Source organism: Grampus griseus, assembly GCF_964374135.1.
Source record: "Grampus griseus genome assembly, chromosome: 20".
Taxonomy (NCBI): Eukaryota; Metazoa; Chordata; class Mammalia; order Artiodactyla; family Delphinidae; genus Grampus; species Grampus griseus.
The window spans coordinates 17,445,437-17,472,465 of NC_139014.1; the positions used below are offsets into that span (position 1 = coordinate 17,445,437).

Consider the following 27,029-nt stretch of genomic DNA (forward strand, 5'->3'; position numbering starts at 1 on the left):
CACACAGATTCCGGGGTTCCCTCCTGTCCATCTTTAAAACCCTTTCCCGGGGCAGGGGTCGTTCTTGCACTGTCCCTGCACCTGTCTCACTCCCTCTTCCAGCTGTGCCGCCTTCACCCTACTGTTTTTCTTGGAGAGCCTGCGTTGTAGCGGGAAGCTACGGTGAAGTTTGGTACCGAAATTAACTAATTTGTGCAACTGTGGGCAAGTCAGCTATCTTCTGGGTGCCTTGTTGGAGTCACTCATTTAGTCACTGAGCAAATGCTGATTGAGGTTCTATTTTGTGCCAGGCACCGTTCTAAGTGAAAAAAAAACAGTCCTTGCTTCAACTGTAGTTGGAGAGATGACAGTAAATACACGAATAGATACGTGTCAGTTAATGATAAATGTTAATAAAAATAATAAAACAATGAAAGTGGGGGTTGGAGAATGTGTGTATAGGTGGAGCTTTTTTTTTTTTTTTTTTTGCGGTACGCGGGCCTCTCACTGCTGCGGCCTCTCCCGCTGCGGAGCACAGGCCCCGGACGCGCAGGCCCAGCGGCCATGGCGCGGCATGTGGGATCCTCCCGGACCGGGGCACGAACCCGCGTCCCCCGCATCGGCAGGCGGACTCTCAACCACTGCGCCACCAGGGAAGCCCAAGGTGGAGCTTTTTTTAGAGTGACAAGGGAAGGCTTCTCAGAGAAGGTAACATTTTATATAGTAGAGAACTGGGTGAGATGAAGGAACAAGGTATACATGCCCAAGGGGAGAGCATTTTGGAAGAGAATAGTAAGTGCAGTGGCCCTGAAGCAGAAATGAGGTGGGTTGTTCCATGGACAGCCTTCTGTAAAAATTTCTGCAGTCATTTCATGGGTGTCTTGGGAGAATGAAATGTGCACAGATGTGGTAGCTCTTTGGAAGTAAAAAGAATCTGTATGCATATGAAAGTTTCTATAATAATTTACATTTAATTATTAGTGCTTGGAGCTCTTAATTCTCTATTTTATCCACAGTTAGCACTCAACAGGGGCATTGAGGGAGGTGGCGGGATTAACCTCATGAAAGAAGTATCAGTATTTCAAAATTAAACATTCTGTTCAGTTAACATTTATCCAGTTTCTACTTAGGTGAAGCGCTGTCTTGGTCATTGGCAGGTGGGCACAAGGAACGCAGGGTTCCTGTATTCAAGAATGGCCAAAAAATAATGCTAGCTAACATTTATTGAGCCTGGAACTGTAATAAATTGTTTACACAGCCTATTTTGCTTAATTCTCATAACCCTTTATGCAATGGGGACTAATCACTTTATTTTCCAATTAAAGAAACAAGCTTGGAGAGGTGAAATAACCTGAAATGACATAGTTATTAAGTGACAAAGTTGGGATTCAAATCTAGGTCTTCCAATTCCAGAGCCCTGACCATTAACCCACACTCTGGTCTGTTGCCTATTACTGTAAGCTGTAGAGGTGTTGGTGAGGGTAATTAGTACAGTTAACTACCATTCATGACAGAATTAAATGCTGATAAAGACACTAAAGGCTACAGCAGTATAGGAGAGTGAGAAATTGAGGCTATAGGAAGGCTTGAAGGAGGTGGTATTTGACCTGTTACTTTGAGTAGAATTTCTGGAATTGAAGTGGAGACAACCCACAAAATACTTATTAATTACAAAGAGAAAGCATGTAACTTTACAATGGAAAGGCCTGGTAGGCACCACCGTAATCAGTGGTGAAGTTAACATCACCACTGATGGGACAACTTAAAATCATATGCCACTTGTTAGAAGATGCACTGAAAAGAGCACAGCATCACTTCTGTGATATTCTTGCCAAAAAATGCATAACCTGAATCTAATCATGAGGAAACATTGGCAAACTTAAATTAAGGGACATTCTACAAACTCACTAGCCTATAATCTGCAAAAGTTTCAAGTCACAGAAGTCAAAGGAAAGACCAAGGAACTGTTCCAGATTGAAAGAGACTAAAGACATGACAGCTAAATGCAAACATGGAATCCTGGATTGGCTCCTTTGCTGTGCAGGAGATTATTGGAACAGTCTGTGAAACTTGAATGGGGGCCTGTGGGTTAGGTGGTAGTAATATGTCAGTGTTTTCTGATTTTGATGGTTGTATTGTGGTTATATAGGAGAATGTCCTCGTTTGTAGGAATCACATGCACTAAAAGCAGGGGTTGGCAAACTTTGTCTGTCAAGGGCTAGATAGTAAATATTTTAGACTTTGTGGGCCATATGGTCTCAGTGGCAGCTACTCTGCTCCGCTGTTACAGTGTGAAAGCAGCCACAGACAATATAAAAGAATGAGCATGGCTGTGTTCCAATAATGCTGTTTTTATAGATGCTGAAATTTGAATTTCATATAATTAATTTTCACGTGTCATGAAATATTATTCTTTTGATTTTTTTCAACTATTTAAAAATAATAAAAAACATCGTACCTTCAGGACTGTTTGAAAATAGTTGGCAGGCCAGATTTGGCCACAGGCTATAGTTTACCAACTGCTGCACTAAAGTATGAGGAGGCGATGAGACATTGTGTCAGCAACTTATTTGCAAATAATTTAGGAGAAAGAAAGTTATGTGTACTATTTTTGCAACTTTCTGGTATTTAATTATTTTAAAATTAAAATTTGTTTAGTATTAGAAAAAAGAAGTGGGTGAAGTATATGTAAACAGAAACAGGAGTGGAACAGACAGGAGGGGAAGATGCAGGGCTTTGGAGGAGCAGTCAGTGGGTTGATGTAACTGGAGAGGAGACTGTGTGTGGGATATGGTCAGCCACAGGCTAGGGCGGAGGCCTTGATTACCTTGCCAGCATCTAACTCTTCTCCTTGAATTTTAGCATCATGGATACTGACTTGTATGATGAGTTTGGGAATTATATTGGACCAGAGCTTGATTCTGATGAAGATGATGATGAATTGGGCAGAGAGACCAAAGATCTTGATGAGGTAAAACAAATATATACTTTTTTCATCTCTCTTTTTTAAGAAAGCAATAAAGTAGTAACCATAAATTTGTTTTCTGTGTCTATGAGTCTGTTTCTGTTTTGTATATAGATTCATTTGTGTTGTGTTTTAGATTCCACATATAAGTCATATCATATAATATTTGTCTTTCTCTGTCTGGCTTCACTTAGTATGATATTCTCTAGGTCCATCAACACTGCTGCAAATGGCAATATTTCATTCTTTTTTATGGCTGAGTAATATTCCACTGTATACATGTACCACATCTTCTTAAATCAGTCATCTGTTCATGAGCACTTGGGTTGTTTCCATGTCTTGGCTGTTGTAAATAGTGCTGCTATGAACCTGGGGGTGCATGTGTCTTTTTGAACTAGTGTTTTTGATTTTTCCATCATCCCTTCTCATTTACTCTAGATGTTCACCCCAGCAATTCTCCCCTCTCTCCCATGTCATTAGTTTTCTCTCTCTACTAGATCATCCCCATCAGCATACAGATATGCTGTTGTTTCATCATAAAATCCTTTCACGACCCTATAGCCCCCTGTCGTTACCTCCCATTTCCCTGTTTCCCAATGCGGCACATCACAAAAGAGTTGTTACGTGCTGTCTCCAAATCCTCTCCTCCCATTTTCTCTGAATCCAAGTTTTGTTGTTTTGCCTCTCCCATTCCACACAGACTGCTCTTGTCAGGGTCATCGGTGACCTCTGCCGCAGACCCAGTGCTCATCCTGCTTGACCTGTCTGCAGCATCTGGCCCAGCTGATCCCTCCCTCCTTAAAATACTCTCTTCCCTTGGCTTCCAGGGAATCCCCTGGTTTTCCTTCTCTTCTCTGGCCGGTCCTTCTCAGTCTTTGCCGCTGGTTCCTCCTCATCTCCCTGACCTTTTAACTGTCAATGGGCCCCAAGGCTCCATTCCTAATACCTGTTCTCTATCTACACTCACTCCCCTGGTCATCTTATCCAGTATATCAAATCCCTTCTATTCCCTGAGGACTCTCAAATTTATATCTCCAACCTGGACCTTTCTCTTGAACCTCAGGTTTGTATGTCTAGCTTTCTACTTGGCATCTCTACTTGATGTCTAATATGGCATCTCAAACTTAGCATATCTAAGACCTAAACACAGAGCTTCCCCATCCCCTGTCCCCTGCTTCTGCCTCCAACCTCCTCTTACAGTCTTCCTCATCTAGTAAAGACAGGGCCATTCCCCGGTTGCTCAGGTCAAAAACCTTGTCTCTTTTTTTTTCACTCCTACTCTGAATTCACTAGAATACATTTTTTACTCTATTTTTAAAATATATGCAGAATCCAACCTCTCCTTCCATCTTCACAGCTACTCCTCTGGGCATAAGCCACAATCACTGCCATCTCTCTCCTGTATCACTGCAGTAGCCTTCCAACTAATCTCTCTCCTTTTAGTATATCTCAGTATGGGAACCAGAGTGAGTCTTTTAAAACAAAATCCTGATCATATTACTCCTCTGCTCAGAACTGCTGGAACAGGACTTCTTAGCCTCGGTACCATTGAGGTTTGGGGCCAGATAATTCTTTGTTACAGGGGCTGTCCTGCGCTTTATAGGATATTTAACAGCATCCCTGGCTTCTACTCACTAGGTCCCCCACACACAGAGCCAGCTGTGACAACCAGAAACGTCTTCAGACATTGCCAAATGTTCCCTGGGAGACAGAATTGTCTTTGGCTGAGAAGCACTGTCATAGAGTAAAGTTAGATTACTTAGAATGATCCAGAAGATCCTACATGATCACCTCCTATGAGATCTCAGCTTATACTGTTCTCCCCATTATTTACTGAACTGGCTTCCTTGCTAATCCTCAAAGTTGCCAGCGTACCCTTGACTCAGAGCCTTTGCATTTGCCGTTTCAGCCAACTAGAATGCTCTTCCCCACTTACTTGTAGAACTTACTCTCTCTTCCCTCAGATTTTTGCTCAAATGTCCTCACCTCTCTTTTTTGCATTGCTATATTACCAATACCTAGAACAGTACCTGGCACATAGTAAGTGCTCAGCAGATATTTGTTCAGCGAATGAATTAACCAGGGTGTTTTGGAACATAAAGGGTTATGTAGTAGCCACTTTTAATCATTTGAAAGACTTTTTAGGAGAAGAGGGCATAGCTTTGTTCAGTGTTGCTTGTGACTGTGGGTTTTAATTTATAAGGAGGTGAGTTCGATGTCATTTACAAAGACTCACTTTCCAACAGGGAACTGGGCTGTCTTGTGAGTGAGTACTGTTGTTATTGGAAGTATTCAACAGGGACAGGAATACGTAGAGAGAGTTCATTCATTTAACATGCTGTGTTCCAAGGACACAGAGATGAATAGTGCTCAAAGAACTCCCGTCCTATGGGATTCCTAATATGTGAGGCATAGGGCAATATCCAGAAAAGTGCCTCCAAGCTTGATCCATTTGTGACCAATGGCCTGCATTTAAGAAAGGGTCCATTTGAATCAGGAGAGCCGTCCATACCCATAGCTTACAGTCTTCTCTTTGTGAAGGATCATGCAAGAGTGGAACCTGCCCCACTGACGGTAGCACAGAACTCAAAATAAGAAGCTGTCAGGCATGTGAAGTCATTGCTCTTAACTCGTGTAGTGTATGAGTCATTGAGCAGGAAAAGTGCACGCCTCTTCCAACCTCCTTCCGTCTCTTGCTTTTAGGTCGATGATGATGATGATGACGACGAGCTGGGAGATCATGATGAAGACCACCCTGGGATGGAGGTGGTGCTGCATGAGGACAAGAAGTACTACCCCACAGCTGAGGAGGTATATGGTCCTGAAGTGGAGACCATAGTTCAGGAGGAGGACACCCAGCCTCTCACAGGTGAGTCTGGAGGCACTGGGCTGTGAGAGGTGAAATCGAAACTAGAAAACTTCATTTCATAGCCATCAGCAGTCTTGAAAGTTCAGTGAATGAACTGACTAGTTTTTCTTTCAGGTGGTATTTCTGGATTGAAATTCAATTAACCCTGTTTTGATATTCAACAGAACAGCTTGTTACCAAGCAAATAAGTGTTACTTCTTTCTTTATCTAATACTTGTTTGGGTTCTTGAAGACTGTTTTTAAGTTCTCCCTCTGGTCTGATACGTTTTTCCATCCAAATAATACCAGTTTCTTTAACTAGTCCTCACAATGCTTATTTTCCACTTCCTTAATAATTTTCATTGATCTTCTGGGAAGTAGTTGCATTTTATAAATACAAGGAGAGATTTTGAACTGACATTGACCTCATCCTATATCCAGTCCCTCTCCCTTCCTCCCACAAAATGAAGTCCAAACACCTCAGTCCACAATTCAAGATCTTTCAGTGTCTCATGCCAAGCAGCGTTCCCAGAACTTTCTCAACCTGAGTGGTCCTCGAGAACAACATAAATTGATGTCGTATATCATCCATTCTGAAAGCTCAGTCTAATGGAATAGGGCTCTGTATTTTTATGCCTTACGCCTACCTGCACATCACTACTTTTTTTTTTCCTCCTAGAACCCATTATTAAACCGGTGAAAACCAAGAAATTCACTCTGATGGAGCAGACGTTACCTGTCACGGTATATGAAATGGAGTAAGTTATAAGGTCTTGCAGCCTCTCTGCACGAACATTGTAGGTTCAGTTTGTTCATGGAGGTAGGAGGTGGTTTGTGGTTGAAGTAACCAGTGAATTTTTGGGGTGGTGGTGGTGAGAGCAGTGGCATCCGTTTGTGCCTGAGTCATTTTGCCGACTTCTCTCTATGACCAGGTTCAGCTCTGTCGCTGCCTGCTGCCAGATCTAGTCTGACAGATTTCAACTTTATTTATGTATTTATTTATTTTGGTGGGTAAAAGGGCATATCCCTGAGCTCTTTATTATTTATTTAATTTTTAAAAATTGAGGTATAGTTGATTTGCAATGTTGTGTTATTTTCCACTGTACAGCACAGTGATTCAGATTCTTTTCCCTTATATGTTATTACAAAATATTGAGTATAGTTCCCTGTGCTATACAGTAGGTCCTTGTTGGTTATCTGTTTTATATATAGTAGTGTGTATATTTTAATCCCCAACTCCTAATTTATCCCTCCCCTCCCCTCCCCTTTCCTCTTTGGTGACCGTCAGTTTGTTTTCTCTGTCTGTGGGCCTATTTCTGTTTTGTAAATAAGCTCATTTTTATCTTTTTTTTTCTTTTAGATTCCACATATAAGTGATATCGTATGATATTTGTCTTTCTCTGTCTGGCTTACTTCACTTAGGATAATAATCTCTAGGTCCATCCATGGTGCTGCGCCAGTGAGTTATTGTGAAAGCAAAAATCTCTTCCTACAATTTGCCAAAATTTTCCTTCAGCTTATATCGTTGCTGAGATATTTAGGCTCAATCTTAACTTTCTTCTTGGCTCTCATCCGGACCTCAGCCATTTTCTCTTCTTCCAAACCTTTAGTTTGGTATTAGAAGCCAGCCTTTGAGACAGAATTGGGTATTATAATTGTCAGTGTTGGGGCCACCAGAGCCTGTTTTGACACGGTATGGTTGCTAAGTGTTTTGGGAACATAACAACTCTTTATTTTGAAAAGGAGGCACAGGTAGGTAGATATGTGTAGAATAATTTAGACTCCTCAAACTGCAAACTGTTTTTGAAAATATTTTCATTGATGAAATGCACTTATAAGGCTCTCATATATTGAGGAGCTTGTGGCCCGTTATTAGATAATGAAACTTTTTTTTTAAAACATGTTGACATCTTGTATGTCCGAAGGAGTAAGGTCCCTTCTGAAATGGTCAGCTCACCTGCCATCATTCACGCTTTTTTTTTCTTTTTTAATATTTATTTATTTGGTTGCACTGGGTCTTAGTTGCAGCTCACGGGCTCCTTAGTTGCGGCAGGTGGGCTCCTTAGTTGTGGCATGTGAATCTTATGTGGGATCTAGTTCCCTGAGCAGGGATCAAACCTGGGCCCCTTGGGAGTGCGGAGTCTTAACCACTGTGCCACCAGGAAGTCCCCCATTCACACTTTTTTTTTTTTTTTTTTCCGGTATGCGGGCCTCTCACTGTTGTGGCCTCTCCCGTTGCGGAGCACAGGCTCCGGACGCGCAGGCTCAGCGGCCATGGCTCACGGGCCTAGCCGCTCTGCGGCATGTGGGATCTTCCTGGACCGGGGCACGAACCCGTGTCCCCTGTCTCGGCAGGTGGAGTCTCAACCACTGCGCCACCAGGGAAGCCCCATTCACACATTTTTGAAACAACCTTTCAGTTTTCTTCAGAACTTGCGTCACATTCTTTTGTGTTCTCAGTGGTGATTTTTTTTAAAAATCTCCAGTCTTTGAAAGCAGGCTTGATTTTTCAGAGCCAAAAGTCATCTGAAGGCTATTTACCATAAGTAATGCAGATGATAAGCAAGAAAGGCAGGGTTGGTTTTGATCAGAATGGAACTCCTCTGCTCATCATTAATGAGATGAGGTTTTCTTTTTTTCTTTTTTTTTTTTTGAGATGAGGTTTTCTTGGAAACCTTGTTAACCAGCTGTGACGACAGTTTCAGAAGCAAAGCTCCCAAAGTGATTTGAAGTCCCCTTGGCATCAGTGGTATAAATGTATAACATCTAGCCTGAATGTTTTGAACTGAACAGTACTCATGTATGTGTGTGCTGGTATTTGGTTTTTTCTTCTTGCTTGCTTTTCAAATTTCATTATTTTACTGTTGAAATCTCCATGACGTTTCACAGGTCGTGTCTCCTCATGAATAAGTCCGTTCCGTTCCCAAAGACAGAACCGTATAGAGGTAGAAACTCACTTCTGCCTCTGAGCATTCTCCAGTTGGTCTGAAAGTTGTTCCTGGCCGAAAATACCTAAAACACCTTTGTACCACCCCCCCATTTGAAAACTTTTGGCAAAGTTCCTTTTGCTCTTTTCCCTTCTCCTTTCAGTTTCTTGGCAGATCTGATGGATAACTCGGAGCTGATCAGAAATGTGACCCTTTGTGGTCATCTCCACCATGGCAAGGTGAGAGAGCTTTCGGCTACTTGGAACAGGGTTGCTCTTCGTTTCTGCTAATTTTTTCAGCCCTCAGAGTCACACGTTGGGGTCTGAGGCCGTAAGGCTGGACCTCCTCACTCTGGGGGGCCTCCATGCCTATTGTGAAACTGAGCTGTGAAATTCTAGCTTTTCCTGAGCAGCAGATGGAAAGCTAAGCCACTTGCATGCCTGAGCCTTGTGTCTACATCTGGACAGAAGAGGGGAAATTGAGCCTTACTCTGATTTTATAAGTTTTCATTTCCTGGGGGATGGTTGTCTAAGAAAGATTTCATCTTTCATTTGAAAATAATCCTGTGGCTTCATGTTAATTCTTTGCTGTGCCATAATCCTCCCTGCTCTCTTCTTCCTCTCTTTATCCCTAAATTATGTGGTGTAGTGGGAACTGGGAGAAGGGTAGAGTAGATTTTTCTCTGTGGTTTGCAGAACTTAACTTTCTCTTCCCTTTCAGACATGTTTTGTAGATTGTTTAATAGAGCAGACTCACCCGGAAATCAGAAAGCGCTACGACCAAGATGTGAGTAGAAATTCTGTTGAAGGTTTAGGATGAACCATTCAGAATATACAGGGATGGGTGTCTCTCTCCTTCCCCTTTCTTCCACTTTCCCACTCTCACTGTAAATAATGATGCATATAATACGCTGCTTTATAATTGTAATTTCTGTTAATAGACCTTAAGAAAATAACTTCAGCTTTCTCAGAAACGTAGAAATACTAGTGCGCAGTATTTTTGGATGATCTGTTCTGTGCTTGGGATCCCTCCTCTGTTCTGATATATCCTGACTTCGATAGCCTATTCTTTCCTGTCATAGTATTAATAGCCTCTCTATAAATATAATACAGTTGGACCTTGTTTTCATGATAAAGTTAAGCGCCTGTGAATGAGGCCAAGTGGGGCTGCAAGTCTCAGTGCAATAAATGTTCAATCTTGGCCAGACTGACTGTTTTGACGTTCAGGGTCCCATGAAGGCTGGGTGTGTCTCCCTGTACCACCGTGAAAAATTCAGTGCATTTGATATAATTTAGCTCTTCCGTCATACCTGGTCTTTAGCGACTTCCTCCACTCCCCAAAAAACCACACACCCAGGAGCATTTTCCATCTGGGAGGGTGCTGGTCTCATTGTCTGAAATTTCTGTAGGGGTACCCTGTTTTCTTCCATCTGTTCTCCTCCTGAGGCAGAGACCCTTGAGCTGGGAGGTGGTGAGGGAAAGTGATTGATGGTTTGTGTGGGAGAGGAGTCTGAATTCAGGAGGTAATTACAGTTCTTTTTTTTTAAGCTGTGCTACACTGACATCCTCTTCACAGAGCAAGAGGTAAGTGTGCCTTTGGAAGTCTGATTGTTGTCCACAGCAGGCCCAGCAGTAGTAGTTTTGTAGGGAATGTAGAAGAGCTTTACGGTAACATTTTGGTCCATACCACACACCTCCCCACCCTCACTCCCACCCCTCATCTCCTTATCTCCCTGCTTCTCTCGGTCATCCTATGATCTATAACTTGAAAGAGAGCTGGGTAGGCAAACTGTAGGGTAAAAGGGGGGACCGTCCTACCCTGGGCTGGATTTAATTTAGCCAAGTAGGGCAAATGCTAAGAGGTCATGTGTACATTTATGCTATAAGTTCTGCAGAAGCTAAACGTGATTTTTAAAATGACATCGTCCTTAAAATCTGTAACGTGACTCCATCCATATGTTGATCTTTCTGGGAGTAGCTTCTCCTGGAGAATGGGTTCGTCTGTCTTTGGGCTTCTCTTCTGTATAAAGGAGTGAGCATACATTTTTGTCTTTCCCATTCCTACTGGTTGGTCTTCCTTTCCATCTGGATCTTTGTCCCTCCCCTCGAATCCCTTGTTTCCCCCTCTTCTTTATTTCTGTCTCTCTTAAATGACCACATGGAAAGCACAAGAGTGTAAGTACTGTGATTAACCAAAGGAACCTTGAATGGTGCTGGCATATGTTAAGCACTCAACAGATACTAACTATTGTTTTTTTATTTATATGTTTGACTGGAGTTGTTTTAATACTTATTTTCTGTTACAGCTTTTATAGTATATTTTTAAGAAAACCTAAAGTGCTGCAGATTGTTTCTTTTTACTTGTACTGTGCTAAATTATTTTTGTTTACAGTGTATGAGGAGGATAAGATTTTAGGACTCTGGATTCTCTATTAAGGTTTAATACTGCTTTGCTAGCTTGTTCATTTTTTTATTTTTACTTTTTTGTATTTGAACCAAATCCCCACCCCGCGCCCCCGCCGCCCCAGTGCTTTTTAACATCAAGATTGTTCATCTTTAAGGTCATTCTGGTTAGAGACCTAGGTAAAAATCATACCCATTACAAGGAGAGACATCAGTGTAATTTACTAGCAACTGGAAAGATCCAAGAGCAGAATGAATCCCTCCTGCATAGGAAGAAGCCTTGATCACTCTCGCCCTCTTTCTCTCTGCGACTTTCAGAGGGGTGTTGGCATCAAGAGTACTCCTGTGACAGTAGTCTTGCCAGATACCAAAGGAAAATCCTACCTCTTCAATATCATGGACACTCCAGGTAGGACATTCCTTGACTTTTTACCATCAGAACCCCGTCCTGTTTGTTTCTTTTGCTTCCAGAACAGAGCAGAGCATTATGTCTTTGTTTTTACATTCCCTTGCCTTCATTGAGTTAATTTTCTTTTTTAACTGTCTCCTTTGCCTCTAACTAGTTAATTAGCCAGCAGTGTACTGCAGGCCTTCTATTTTGTTCCTCTCTTGACTCTGCTGTAGAAGATTTAAATTTGGGGGAATCTTATTCACTTACTCATTTCAGCCTGTGTCAGCCCATGCTAGACACTGGGGCAACAAAGCTGAGTTAGACATGGTCCCAGCCTCAGGCAGTCTCAGTCTTTTGAAGGAGACTATGGGAGCACGCACCGATGGCTGGGGGACATGCAGGTTACCATAGAAGCAGCATACCTCACCCTGTGGCTGACTTTCTCTTTGGGAAGGACCAACTCAGGGTTCCCTTTTTTTAAATAGGAAAATTTGGGTTTTGACAGATTGGCCTTCTTTGCCCCATCAGATGCCCGATGCCCTCGTACCTCTCAGCCCCTGACCCCTACCCGCACCCACCACCACCACCTTGCCAGGAACTGGCTCACGTGCTCCAGGCCCTCCTTTGCCCTGTTTCCTGCTTCCAAATTGTCTTCTGTCCCGCAGAACTCTGTTCACTGCTGATTAGACTGGTTTAGTCTGCGAGTTGAATGTGTTGTGCCCTCCTTGATAAGATGCTTGCTTTATGTTTGGGGGCCTCCTGTATAAAAGCGTAATCCAAGGATGTGACTCTAACGTAGAACTTGGCACACTGCAGGGAGCTGTGGGGAGAAGAGAAGGCGGTATTTGTGGGTTCACATGCTTTGCAGTGCCCCACAGACCACGTACAAGTTAATCGTGCCTCATCCTGCCACCACACAAGTGGCGACTTACTTGGTATTTGCTTTTCAGGACACGTGAATTTTTCTGACGAGGTCACAGCTGGCTTGCGCATCTCAGATGGAGTGGTCCTTTTCATCGATGCTGCTGAGGGCGTAAGTCTGCGTCAGTTCCCTCAGGACCCCTCTTCCCTGTCATGTTTGCCGCACACAATGCCCAGAGCTCTGAGTGAGCTGGGAATTAGAGAACGTGAGAGTCTGTGGGATTAAGGCTCACCTTTGCTCTAAAATTAGGGCAACAAATGAAAGTCAAAATTAGTTCTCAGTGAGTCCCTCACTCCCTGCCCAGTGAAGCTCAAAATGATAGGACCCATTGTCATTCAGAAACACAAAAATGACAAAGGTAAGTAAAAGGGAGGGAGGAGAGTTTTAAATGTTAATGAATTTGTCTAAGGTAAAGAGAGATTAGAGTTAAAAGGCCCAAAGATTAGGTAATTTGGCTAACCTCATTCATGTTGTCATCGGTGAGATAGCCAGCAGAGGGAGCCAGGGTTACCTTTTTAAAAATTGACTTCATCTTGGAGTAATTTCAAACTTACTGAAAAGTTGCAGTAGTACAGAGAACACCCTTATTTGTAATTCTTTGTCTGTACATGTACATATGCACTCACACGTATGTGTTTTCCCCTTGAACCATTTGAAAATAAAATATTTCAGAATGTATTTCCTAAGAACAAGGACATTCACTTACATAATCATAATACACTTACCAGAATCTGGGAATTCAACGTTGATACAATATTGTTGTACAGATCTTTTTCTGTAGACCTTAGTCAGTCTCACTAATTGTCCCAATAATGTCCTTTATAGAATTTTTTTTCCTAATCCAGGATGGTGCATAACATTTAGTTTTCATGTCTCTTTTAATTGGAATTCTTCTTTTACCTTTCTTGGTCTTTTATGACATTGGCATTTTTGAAGTATATAGGCCATTTATTTTGTAGACTGTCTCTCAATCAGGGTTTGTCTAATGTTTCCTCATGATTAGGTTCAGGTTATTTGGGGCAGGAATACTATATCAGCACAGTTGTGTTCTTATTAGTCCATCACATCAGAAGGCCCATGATGGTGATGTTAGCTTTGATCACTTGGTTAAGGTGGGTGTGCCAGGCTTCTCCAATGTAAAGTTACTGTTTCCCCCTTTGTAATAACTGATTTGTGGGGCGATACCTTGAGTCTATGTATACATGTTATTCCTTATCAAACTTTACCAGTTTTATCATCCATTGGTCATTCCTAGCTTATTGATATAATAGTTGCAAATGGTGATTTTCTAACTCTTACTGTTTGTTCTATATTTATTGGTTGGAATTCTGTTGTAAGGAAGAGATTTCCCTTCTCCATTTGCTTATTTATTATCCGTATGGATACATGGATTTTTATTTTACTCGGCGGGTTATAATCCACTAGTATCTTTATATCTTTTGATACTCTAGTTATCCCAGATTTGGCTAGTGAGAACTCCTTCAGGCTGGCTCCTTTATCCTTTTGACATGCCCTGTCTTTTTTCAGGCACAAAAAGATGTCGTAGACTCATCTTGTACTTTCCCTGCCCCAATCCTGGAATCAGCCATTTCTCCATAGAGCTTCGGCTCCTTATAGTGAGGACAGATACTTAGAAACAAAGATCAGAGTGTGTTCTTTGCTACTGGGACACATTGCTTCTAGGACTTTCCACTGAACACAGATAATATACACCCATACGTATCTGTAACTGTTTCTACACATACATATTAAAAACTATTAACACAGTAGAAGAGAAGAAAAAAATCAATTTATCCTAATACCCACAATTCCATTTCAGCACCACAGCTTCTTCCCAAGCCTTCCTTGGTTCCTTCTCTGGCACTGAGAAACCTGGCTCCCAACATCATCAGTGTATTTATTCATTTCTCAATCCTGCAAGGTCACCTCTTAAAATTCCTGAATCTGCCATTGGGCAAGATACCCTCTGCTTCCCCCCAACAATCTATTTCCTCTTTTCCACATTCTTCATATTTTTAAATAGCACCTTTTTTGGCTCTGCTCTGGACTGTTCTGCCCTCTTTGCTCTCATCGCCACCTTCTGAGCCTTGTGTCTCTCAGGTGATGCTGAACACAGAGCGGCTGATCAAGCACGCCGTGCAGGAGAGGCTGGCGGTCACCGTGTGCATCAACAAGATTGACCGGCTGATCCTAGAGCTGAAGCTGCCCCCCACTGATGCTTATTACAAGCTGCGTCACATTGTAGATGAGGTCAACGGACTAATAAGGTAGAGGAACCCTGGGAGTGGACCTCCTGTCCTCGGCACTCTGGTTTTTATAAATCTTAACCTTGAACACCTCTGGGGGCAACTCTGATTCCTTGGCATGCATTGACAAGCTTGTTGGACACAGCTAGAGGCGCATTCTGTGGCTCTGCAGGGATTGACTCCACCGCCTTGGCCTCGTTAACTCTGCTCCTTAACCAGATACGCAGCTCGCCGCACATCCTCAATTTAGTACTGCAGTCAGTACCCTGAGCTCTAGAATCAGTCTCGTCTTCACAGAACCAACCATGTAAAGTTGGGCAGAGTCCTTAAGCTCATAGAGCCTCAGTTTCTGCTTCTGTAAGAAGGGAATAGTAATATTTGCCCAATGAGATGTTACAAGAAATTAAAGACAGCCAATGTAACACACTTAGCACAGTGCTCAGCAGACAGTAGCTGATTGGTGAGTAATGTTAGCTGCTATTATCTTACTGGTACAGACTCAGTAAGAGAAGGAACTGTTGGCTTTTATTTCTTGTTGAAGCTGCTTTTCAACAAGATGGATTTGGGGTTTATGAGTGATGGTTGGGAGACCTTAGAATATAGTACCAAGGTGGCTTTGAAGAATAGCTTAAATATAATTTTTTTTGGCCACACCGCACAGCTTGTGGGATCTTAGTTCCCCCACCAGGGATCCAATCCGGGCCCCTAGCAGTGGAAGTGTGGAGTCCTAACCACTGAACCGCCAGGGAACTCCCTAAATATATTCTTAAAGACAGTTTTATCTGTAGGCTGAAGGATGTACTGGATGACTTTTTGAGGCCCGTTGAAGGACCTGGGAGGAGGCTGTCCTCCTGAGAGAATTCCTCTCCAGCTGAGGATCAGGGACAGTCTCGTGGCCGGGGACAGGTTCACCTTCAGACACCCCACCCCCACCACCCCCCAGTTTGTAATGCTGGTTTTCAACAGGGGTATCTTCTCCCTGTCACTGGAAGGGCTGAGAATGACTGGAGCCCATATAATGGCCGGAGTCCAAAAGATGAAATGATAAACTTCTCTAAAGGGGGGACGGCTTGGACAGGGCTAAATCCTGATCTACCAGAGTAGGAAGTCAAGAAGTCACATCTCAACCACCAAACAAGAAATAGCAACATGGGGCTTCCCTGGTGGCTCAGTGGTTAAGAATCCACCTGCCAATGCAGGGGACACGGGTTCAAGCCCTGGTCCGCGAAGATCCCACATGCCGCGGAGCAACTAAGCCCGTGCGCCACAACTACTGAGCCTGCGCTCTAGAGCCTGCAAGCCACAACTACTAAGCCCACGTGCCACAATTACTGAAGCCCGCCACCTAGATAGAGCCTGTGTTCCGCAACGAAGAGCAGCCCCCACTCGCCGCAACTAGAGAAAGCCCGCGCACAGCAATGAAGACCCAATGCAGCCAAAAAAAAAAAAAAGAAAGAAAGAAATAAAAAGAAATAGTAACATGAACATATTATTTAGAAATATCGAGGTGAATGCTCTAGAAGCACCTTTAAAAGAGTTGAAAGCAATTGCCTCTGGGGACCATAACTTGGGAGTGTGGTAGGGGAGTACTCTTTATAAGCCAGTACTTTTATTTCTAAATTAAGAAATTCCAGGGACTTCCCTGGTGGTGCAGTGGCTGAGACTCTGCGCTTCCAACACAGGGGGCCCGGGTTCGATCCCTGGTCAGGGAACTAGATCCCACATGCTGCAACTAAGAGTTCGCATGCTGCAGCTAAAAAGATTCTGCACGCTGCAACTAAGACCTGATGCAGCCAAATAAATAAATATTTTTTAAAAAGAAAAGAAATTCCGTAAAGCAGGGTGTCAGAAAGGCTAGGGTTGTGGATTTGATCCCTGTGTACAGCTGGTTTTGTTATAAATGCTAGTGAACTTGGGGTGCTGTGGCTTCTGCATGGCTTTTAAGACCGAACGTTTTAACGTGAATTTGTAAAGCAAAGCCAAACACGGCAATAAAGAGTAGGGCAGTGAGAGCAGGGGGCAGAGTTGCTTTTTCTTCATTCATTCATTCATTCATTCATTCATTTACTTACACTGGTGTTTCTGTTTGTGAAATTGAGATTTCTCTAAAATGTTGGATTTCTCTAATCTTATCACATTAGATTAGTTTCCTGTGTTCCAAGGTCTTTGTCTCTGTCCTCCAAGTTTCCCCTTGCCCGGCGCAGTTAACTTCTTAAAGATCACGCAGAATGTTTCCAGCTCTGGGAAATCACTTTGTTACTGGGGGTTAGGGTACAGCTCCATCATGTCACTTTCTTGGACCAGGCTGTTGGCAAAGCTGAGTGTATTACGCAAGCCCCTTCTGAGGGTGAGGGCTGGAAAGAAGCTGTGATATTGAGTCCCTGTGCCCTTCACCCTTGGCATCGCGCCGGCATTGCTGCCCAGCTGGCTCTGCACTCACAGCTGTCTCTGTTTCAGCATGTATTCCACTGACGAGAACCTAATCCTTTCCCCGCTCCTGGGCAACGTCTGCTTCTCCAGCTCCCAGTACAGCATCTGCTTCACACTGGGCTCCTTTGCCAAGATCTACGCTGACACCTTTGGTAAGCTCTGGCTGGCAGTCTGTCTCTCCAGCTTCCCCAGAGTCATGTGTGCCTTTCCTGCTGAATGGCTTAGAAATGAGCTTCATGCCAGAGTTCCCTGTCGGAGGGAGGCATTTTATCAAGTGTTGTCTTCACATCTGGGGCTCTTTTTGGCACCTAGGCTCCTTCCTCAGGCTAACTGCTTTCCAAACAATAAATAGAAGGATAAAGGTGCCTGGGAAGAAGTGGGTGAAGAGGGAGCTCAAGTTGGGAATAAGAATCTCTCCTAGAGTGAAACAGATTTTGTCAAGAAGGAATTATCCATGGCCCCAAAGCCATTCAGGCCTCTTTCTCAGAGATGGAATTTCTCTCACCGGTTGTGCTTCTAGCTGTCTTTCCAACTGTATCCAGGCAGAAGTTTTGTAGGCCCACTTGAGAACTCCAGTTGGATTTGCAGCCCACTGGGACGTCCAGTGGAATGATTTTATAGGCCCCTGGAGCCACAACAGCAGAACCCTGGGACCAGCTCCCCAACTCTCAAGAGGTTCCCGTGCGCTCCACCTCTGTGCCTCCCCAGTTCCCTCAGATCTAGTAGGAACCATGTCCTTGGTGTCAGTCTGCAGCCTGTGTGTCTGTACTTCCTCACAGAGGTCTTTGTCACCCCCATTTTTGGAGCTGAGGAGACAGGCTCAGTGAGAGGCCTCACAGCTAGTCAGCACTGGCGCTGGGGCACCAATGTTCTCTCCAGTCACTGGTCCTGCCTACTCTAAAACGTGGAAACGTTTGCTCTGGTGAACATAATGGACCAATTGAAACTTGGTCTTTTTTAAAATACGTACATATTTACTGCATCCTTATTTAGAAAAGTGGAAAATACAGTAAAATGTGAAGGAAACAAAGTTCACCCGTAACCTCATTACCGTAACCACTGCAAACATTCTGAGGTAGTTCCTTCTTTCCCAGCTCAGTGTTTTACATAAAAGAGATCATAATATATATGTATATACATATAGTATAATAGCATAAGGTAAATATTCACTTAGCATTAGATCACAATAATTTGCCTGTTAAAATTTATTGATAAAAATGATTTTATGGGGCTTCTCTGGTGGCGCAGTGGTTGAGAGTCTGCCTGCCGATGCAGGGGACACGGGTTCGTGCCCCGGTCCGGGAAGATCCCACATGCCGCGGAGTGGCTGGGCCCGTGAGCCGTGGCCGCTGAGCCTGCGCGTCAGGAGCCTGTGCTCCGCAACGGGAGAGGCCACAGCAGTGAGAGGCCCGCATACCGCAAAAAAAAAATGATTTTATGTAACTGCCTATTGGTCCGCTGTATAGATGTACTATAACTTATTTGCTTTCTCATCATTAGACATATATTTTGGTTGTTTCCAAATGGCTCTTTTTTGAAAAATGTATAGATAGACAGTAAATGAAATTCACCTGAACAAAGTTCCAGGTTATGTTTCTGAATGTTCTTTGTATCAACATATGAAGCAAAATCCAAGATTGTTTCTATAATTATAATGTATTGGCGGTTCAGTTTCTGACTGAAAATGGCTCTGAGCCTCAGGAGAGATTATTACTCACCCTTGGAACCCACTGTTAGTTTCCGAAGAAGCCAGCTGTGAGCCCCAGCATCATTATGAAAGCCACGTATGGACTTCTAGAAAGTCAGCACTGGAAGGAATCAGAGATCACTGAGTCATTCCCCATCGTTTTATATGTGGGAAAACTGTGCCCAGGGACACAGAACTTACTGATGGGGTTGGGACTAGAATCCACTTTGGTGCTTTTTTTATCACATCATCCTGCCAAAATTGATACCATGTCTTCTTACTAGGAACACAAGGCATGATGAATAATCTCTGGCTCCTGGGAACTTCATCCAGTGGGCAGACAGAATCCCACAGTGATGAATGACAGTGTAAGGTGGTGTAGGCTTAGTGCCTGGTGGCTGCCGTAGGCAGGTAGAGCTCCAAAGGCCCAGGGGAGGCTGCGTGAAGGAGATGGGGCTTTGACGGTGGAGTGGGGAGCCAGGATGTCCAGACTCGCTGGGCTGGGAGGGGAGGCATGGAGGCAGGTGGTGTTGGCCCACGGGCGGCTGTTCAGGAATAGTGGACTGTTCCATCCAGGAGAAGAGTTCAAGTAAAACTACTGGGAGGCTGGGCTGGGGCCACAGTGGGGAGGGTTGGAATGCGAGGTTAAGGAATTTAGACTTTATCCTGTAGGCAGTTAGGAACTAGTAAAGATTGGGGTGGGGTGATATGTGCAAAGCTGATGGAAGATAGGCCAGAGAGGAAAGGATGAGGGAAGGGACACTTATTTAGACATTTTCGCCAATATGCAGATACAGGATTGTGATTATTGGCCGGATGTTATCTTTGAGGTTGAAAGGGGGCAGGGAGATTGGAGAGGTGTTCACTCATTCTTTGAGTAAGCATGTATTAAACGTCTGTTACGCACTAGGCCTGGCTCTTGTGAGTGCTCGGGCAGCTCACTCCAGTGATTATGATACAGTGTACGTTAAGTGCAGTAATAGAGGTGTGGAAAAGAAACAGCGGTTCACAGAGGAGAGAGGGTGAAAGTAACTAATGTGGGAAAGAAGGGGAAACGTGGTAGTTAACCAAGTGGGCAACAAAGATTTTGAGCTTGGTTGTAGTGCCGATGATGACCTCACTGAAAGGGAGCGAAAAGTCTGAGAGAACGTGGCTTTAGGGAAAAGGTGATGAATTTCCTCTGTGGCTTCTCGAGAAAGAGATTGCAGTCTGACATCTGGGTTAGAAACATCCATGAGACAGCTGGTGATATCAGGGATCTAACTGAATGTTAGAGGAGCTCTGGACTCAGAAGATCTTGAATTTTAAAAGCCACAGTTGCTTACTTCAGTCTGATGAGAATCTGCAGTTGCAGTCAAGCTAAAAATATCAATTGGTAAAAGATGACACCACGGTTAGCTTTGGTGTTTTCTCTCCAGAGGGCTGGGTGTGCGCCTTCTAGAGGTTGAGGGCTAGTCGGAGCCTCAGCGTGGTGCTGCAGCTGGGAGGTTGCCCACACTGGCAGCGGAGTAGAGCTTCTGTGGGTCAGGAAGGAATGAAGGAACTACTAAGATCCACTGCAGGAAGGGGCGGTAACAGGTGCACACACAGGATAGCATGTAGGCAGTTGAGCCTGTTGCATCAAAGGAAAGGATATAAACTGTATCCTTGTCCATAGCTCAGGCACAGGCTTGCTGGAGATGGAGCTACCTGAGTGCTCATTTTGGCTCCAGCATCGCCTTGTTGACTTTGGACCAGTCGTGTCCCTTGTGCCTCAGTATCCTTGTCTGCCTGCCTGGGTTGAAACAAATGTCTGGACCTTGGAGGGGAAGGTGCAAGAATTCCTCAGCTAGAAACCACTTGTGGCACATGAAACAATTTTAAACAGTACTTTGCTAGGTAGACTATAATTGTATGGCTTCTCTTACAGGTGACATTAACTACCAGGAATTTGCTAAAAGACTCTGGGGTGACATCTACTTCAACCCCAAGACGTAAGTAGAGTGCAGGAAGTGACTTTCTAGAGGCGTGATCCATTTTCCCAGTAAGTGCAGACAGACAAAGAGTTCCTAAGATTAAAACCTACTTTTTTATTAGATGTGAACTACCATCTTTTCTCCTCTAAGTGAGCTGACTTCATGAGCTCTAACACGGTGAGAGGCCATTTCCCTTGAAGTCTCCACAGCTCAGCACAGGCATTCATGAGCGTCATAACCTATGCCCTCTCAGGAGTCTCTGTTTGGAGATTGTATGATCTCACACATTCCCTCCCCTCAAGGCTTGGCCTTGCCCAGATTCAGAAGTTAGGAAATACACCCTTGGGGTTGGTGACACTGCCTTCTCCCTCCTGGGTCTCCCATAACTCTTGATCTCTTCAGGCGAAAGTTCACCAAAAAGGCCCCAACCAGCAGCTCCCAGAGGAGCTTCGTGGAGTTTATCTTGGAGCCCCTCTATAAGATCCTCGCTCAGGTGAGTGTGTCAGGCCCCTGGCTCAGGTCTGCCCTTCTAAGCGCAAGGTGGAAGAGCTGGTGAGCTTGGTCTTCGCCCTGCCCCTGAACCTGATCAGTTTTGTATTAACTCAGTATGAGGGAGGTTGGTCACCAATCTTCTGGATCTAGAACACTACAGTCCTCTAAGTGCTGTTGAGATCAGAGTAAAGGGGGAAGATAGAAAAGAAAAGGCACAGCCTGGAGAAATGTACAAAGATTTTGACTATTCGAAAGAATGTGACACTTGAGAAATTATAGTTTCAGTTATGGGGATTTAACTTAGATATAATTGTTTCACGTGAACGTCCTCTAGTTTTTATTTTTATACACATATAAAAATATATTTTAAATATATATATATATATATATGTTATAGTGTTATTTATACCAGCAAGAAAAGGGGAAAAAACTGGAAATACTTGTTTATCGGTGAGAATCTGATTAAATGAATTACGGTACACCCCATAAAATGAAGTATTTTGTAGCCATTAAATGAATGGCTGTATGAGCTTGATTCTAATGACTATTCTGGGCACGTATGTATGTGATGTTTGTCAGATTGAAAAGGGTGCATCAGACAGTGGTAATGATGTAGTTAAACATGTGGGATGCTCCAAGCAACTATACGCCAATGAAAATAAATAAACAAACAAACAAACATGTGGGATGCTCCAAAGAAAAGAATATAACATTGCATTTGTATGAATTTGTGCTACCTAAAAGGGTAATAATGTTATACAGGAATTTTCATACATACCTTTCTCCCAAGACAGTTATACTTTATGAATGTTATGTGTTTATGCAAGTGTTTAATAAGCACTGTGCACAGTGAACACACACACATACACAAAATGTGTGTGGCCATTCCACTGACAAAATAGTAAAACATAGCAACAAGACAAAGTACCACGATTAAAATTTATTAGTGCTGGAAAATACTTCGTATCTTGTGTGAGACCAGAATGGATTAAAGAAGAAATTTATAGAGTCCATCTCCGTAGAGTCCTTGAGTCTGCTGAGGACGGTTTAGCTTGGCCCCATCCTGACAGCGGATGGACTGCTAGGTGACCTTTTTTGGTTCCTTCCAGTGCAGTGATCCTCTAAATCTGAGAAATCTCTAAATAGGGAAGGAAGGGTAAGGGATTTCCTGAGTGAGGTGAGATACTGCTTTTTGGACACCAGGGGGCAGCACTGACAGTCCGTTTGAGAGGGCTAGGTTTATTGGCTGGTGTGGGCATTTAACTGAGCTTGCTACACCCACTGTTGGTTTGAAGTGTAAGTACCAAAGATTTCCCTGAAACCAAATTGATATCTTTGCCAAGAGCTCTCCCTGTAGAAGAGAACCCAGTGCAGTGACCCTTCCTCCTGCCCTTTGGCCCCCCTTGTCCTCTGTACCACCACACTGGGGCTATCATTCGAGCTAACATGGTGTCTGTTTCTGTCACAGGTCGTGGGTGATGTGGACACCAGCCTCCCGAGGACCCTGGATGAGCTTGGCATCCACCTGACCAAGGAGGAGCTGAAGCTGAACATCCGCCCCCTGCTCAGGCTGGTCTGCAAAAAATTCTTTGGCGAGTTCACAGGTAAGGAGCTCGTCGTCATCACCATTTCCTCCACATGTATCATGGGGACCTTTTCCTTACCCCACAGTGGTGTTTGGAGATCTGAGCCTCTGTTAAGTAAACTGCAGGTCAGGATGCAGGGCACCTGGGTTTCTTCCTAGCTGCTTTGCTTAGAGGATGGTACAAAGAATTCTATCTTGGGAAAACAAAAGCAATTAGATTTCCCTACCAGGAGGAACATGCAAGTAAAGGGGATGGGGAAGCAGATTCTGAGGTTCTGGTATTTTTGCCAGAGGGCAGTCAGGAAGGTGGACTCGTGGGTGTGGTAAAATAGTGGGAAAAGCCCCAGGCTGGGACTTGGGAGATGGGTTATAGACTCCAATCTCTCTTTCCCCAAGCTTCTCTTTCTCGTATTTTAGTCACGCAGAAGGCAGGTGCTGTAGTAAAACAAGCCCCAGACTGGTTGGGAAAAGACCTGAGTCTTAATCCTACTCTGGCCCTGTCCCATGGGGTGATCCCGGGCCAGCCACTCAATCCTTTTGTCACTCTAATTTCTCATCTGTAAAATAAGGGAGGTGGGAAAGGTGATGGCTAAGGGCCCTCTCAGCAACCTCTTGATTCCGAGTCTGGTAGGAATTAGGTATCTGAATCCCTAAAGCGCGTAATTTTAATGGTTCATTCTGGGCTGGTCATCATTCTGACATAGGAGACCCCAACTAAAAGCAGACATGCTAGGCACCCCAAGGTGCCAGTGCAGGTTCTCTCTTGTGTGGCTTATTGGCTGAAGTTTTTGTCACCTGAGTTCCAAGGAACTCCTTAGACCTGCTTCTTGCTCTTCCCTGGCATCAGTGTGATTCCAAATCTCTTAGCAGCATATGCCCAGGAAACAGGGTATCACTTCTGCCTAGAATCATAGGACCATAGCTTTTAGAGCTGAAAAGCAGTCCCTTCACTGTTAGTTTTCTGACCATCACGAGTGGATCAGAACTCCCCACTTCCTTCCCCCATGAGAGTGTATAGTAATGGCTTTCTCTTCTCCCTCCACAGGCTTTGTGGACATGTGTGTGCAGCATATCCCCTCTCCAAAGGTGGGCGCCAAGCCCAAGATCGAGCACACCTACACCGGAGGTGTGGATTCCGACCTCGGGGAGGCCATGAGCGACTGTGACCCTGATGTAAGGGAACGTGGCCCCCCGGTTCTCTGATTTCCGTCCCCTACTGTATGGGGAATACTCTTTTCCAGTCACAGGAGTAATGCCCTCTTTTCCATCCTTACATGGCCTTCCCAATGGCCGTAGTCAGAATGACCTGAATTCAAAGCCCGATGTTACCACTAATGCTGGTGTGATCTTGAGAACACTGTTTAGGCTTTCTGAGTCTAAGGGTCTTGGTCTATAAAGAGATGATAATAATTTGTATGTGGTAGTTATGAGAAGTAAGTAAGATTAAGCAAGTGTCACGGTTGTGTTTAGCGTGGTGCCTGACAGGTAGTAAAGATTCAACGAATGATAACTGATCTTGTCAGTCCTGGCTTTTAATTTTTGATTGATTGATTGCCGCACAGCACACGGGATCTTAGTTCCCTGACCAGGGATCGAACCCGTGCCCCCTGAAGTGGAAGTGCGGAGTCTTAACCACTGGACCACCAGGAAAGTCCCAGTCCTGGCTTTTAAAAAAACCTTTCCTAGTCATTCCTTAGGCAATCTAGTTTCTTGGCATAAACGTTACAGCCAGTCGAGAATTGTGAGTTACTTCTTTGGAGGAAATTTGGGGCAAGTTAGTCTTATAATCTTGCAAGTTAAAAGTGCCATTCTACCATCCTAAACCTGCTTCTCTTTCCCAGTGCCCTCATCCCCCCCAAGAAAAAGGAAGATTTATTTTGCTATGCCTGTGACATCTATTAACTAAGCAGGGGTGGGCCTTGGTTGGAATTTTCCCAGGAGATTGCCACATCTTCTTCTCGGTCTGGGCTGCCTTCTCGTGGAGCTCACGTCATTGCTAACAAGGAAGGTGGAGACAGTGGTGCTTACCCAGAGAGTCTGTGTGGTTGAGGCTGCACCCTGTCCCCACCTCCAGGGTCCCCTGATGTGCCACACTACCAAGATGTACAGCACAGACGATGGGGTTCAGTTTCATGCCTTCGGCCGGGTGCTAAGTGGCACCATCCATGCTGGGCAGCCTGTGAAGGTGCTGGGAGAGAACTACACCCTGGAGGATGAGGAGGACTCCCAGATATGCACCGTGGGCCGCCTTTGGATCTCCGTGGCCAGGTACTGCCAACCAGGGCCCCTAGGGGCATGCCTGGGCCTCTGCACTGGAACTGCCCCGGTGAGCTGAAAAGGGTGGTCCTCCTTGGAAACACAGTAGCTGCCTGGCCCTATCTTACCCCCCTATGATGGGGGTAAGATGGACACTCCTTCAGCAGATCTGTTGACTTCTGGTTCTTACTGTCCAAGGTTGCTAGGGTCACAAGGCAGCTACTGTTGAGATAATGCCAAGAGCCCTGCCTTTGCCTTTGGATGGTTTGTATAAACTCTTGTAGCAGGATTTCCATGTTCACTCATCTTAATCTTGTCTTCCTCTTCTGTGTTCTTTAAATCATAACCTTTATGTTTCTTCCAAAGAAATTATTTCCCAAACTCCACTGACTATTTTTTGACTAAGATAAAGACTTTGCTGGATCCCTTGTAGCATCCCAGTCTGCAGAATTAAACTTCGCTTGCGTGTCTGGGCTGCTCGTCAGTTCCTCAGTTTGGCGTTTTAGCTAGAAAGCCGAACCGAGGCTGTCCTGTTCCTGGGGTGGCTGCTGCACCTTGCCCACAGCCCCTTTTCCCCCCAAGTTCACCCCATTCTCTAGAAGGCAGAAGAAAATTGAAGAGCTAGGAGAGCTGCAGTATCTTCTGTGGTGCTTTTGGCAACTCCTTACATTCTGCCCCTTGGGCAGTGGTTTGCTTACTACCAACATCTAACTGGAATTAGATTTGCCTGTTCTGTCCTCATGTTATACCTTGCATTTTTCTTTCATGGCATGCATCAGTTTGTAACCACATATATGTGTGGCCATATGATTGATTGTTTATCGCATCCCTCCCCTGCTAGAATGTATCTGTTTTGCTCACCCTGCTCCTGGCTCAGTGCCTGGCACAGAGCGGGTGCTCAGTAAATTTTTATGGAATGAATAACTACTCTGGAATACTCTGCCCAAGTTCCATTGCTGCTTATTGGATGCTGCTCCAGGTACCACATCGAAGTGAACCGTGTTCCTGCTGGCAACTGGGTTCTGATTGAAGGTGTCGATCAACCAATTGTGAAGACCGCGACCATAACTGAACCCCGAGGCAATGAGGAGGTAGAGTTTTGGAAGAGGCAACTAGATTGGCTTAAGCTAGAGGGTGACAAGGAGCCGCAGCACACGTGAGCAACAAGCAGCAGAACACGCAGGGGATGAACCCGGAGTCACTGCTGCTTCCTGCTGCCAGGCCTCAGCATGGGCTCAGCCTTCCAGATCTGACCCTGCTGGATTCTCCTTGTACTGAATGCTAGGAATTAGAAGGGATCCTTTTATTCTTTCCCTCCTCTTTTTGTTCTGCCAACATATGTGGGAATAAATGGCCCTTCAGGTTGCCTCCAAGCAGCGCCCTGGCTCCAGGTGGGGGGGATAGTCCGCTCCCCAGCAGGTCCTCAGCTTCTCCCTGACCTCTGCACTGTCTGTGCCTGCTCAGGGCAGGTGTCCTCACTGCTCTGCATTTTGGGTCTCAGGCTCAGATTTTCCGGCCCTTGAAGTTCAACACCACATCTGTTATCAAGATTGCTGTGGAGCCAGTCAACCCCTCTGAGCTGCCCAAGATGCTGGACGGCCTCCGCAAGGTCAACAAGAGCTATCCGTCCCTCACCACCAAGGTAGGCCCGAGGCAGCAGTCGCTGCCGAGCCCTGTGTGCCCAGGCTGAGGGGTCTTTGCTTGTGCCGCACTCTGCTTCCTGTCCATCGGGTGGCTCTGATCTGCTGCTTCCGGCAGCCTACATCAGGGACTGGTCCCTGTCTGTTGTCATCTGAAGGCAGTACAAGACCCCTGTTTGTGTGTATGGGCCTGTATGCACGTGTGTGTGCATCTTACACAAGCGTCTTTAGATAGGAAAGGTGATTCCTGGAAAGTACACTTTGAATTGATTTTCCAGAAAACACACAGGGAAAAGTGAGTCAC

The 27,029-nt window shown here is 44.6% G+C and overlaps 1 protein-coding gene across 2 annotated transcripts in view; it reads left to right on the plus strand.

Moving 5' to 3' along the window:
- The window catches only part of EFTUD2 (elongation factor Tu GTP binding domain containing 2), a 32,903-nt gene that overhangs the window by 230 nt on the left and 5,644 nt on the right, over positions 1-27,029 (plus strand). The window contains exons 1-18 of one of the 2 annotated variants that reach the window (XM_082680068.1): positions 68-172; positions 2,842-2,950; positions 5,648-5,813; positions 6,472-6,550; positions 8,883-8,958; positions 9,440-9,505; positions 10,267-10,302; positions 11,440-11,530; positions 12,463-12,545; positions 14,535-14,701; positions 17,138-17,262; positions 20,707-20,770; positions 21,155-21,245; positions 22,713-22,848; positions 23,875-24,002; positions 24,904-25,097; positions 26,065-26,176; positions 26,587-26,727. In XM_082680068.1, coding sequence (XP_082536194.1) covers positions 2,846-2,950; positions 5,648-5,813; positions 6,472-6,550; positions 8,883-8,958; positions 9,440-9,505; positions 10,267-10,302; positions 11,440-11,530; positions 12,463-12,545; positions 14,535-14,701; positions 17,138-17,262; positions 20,707-20,770; positions 21,155-21,245; positions 22,713-22,848; positions 23,875-24,002; positions 24,904-25,097; positions 26,065-26,176; positions 26,587-26,727 — 1,860 coding nt within the window. In that variant the 5' untranslated portion in view covers positions 68-172; positions 2,842-2,845. Of the gene's footprint in view, positions 1-67; positions 173-2,841; positions 2,951-5,647; positions 5,814-6,471; positions 6,551-8,882; positions 8,959-9,439; positions 9,506-10,266; positions 10,303-11,439; positions 11,531-12,462; positions 12,546-14,534; positions 14,702-17,137; positions 17,263-20,706; positions 20,771-21,154; positions 21,246-22,712; positions 22,849-23,874; positions 24,003-24,903; positions 25,098-26,064; positions 26,177-26,586; positions 26,728-27,029 lie in introns of those variants that run through there. The other variant, XM_082680067.1, reaches the window with a different exon arrangement.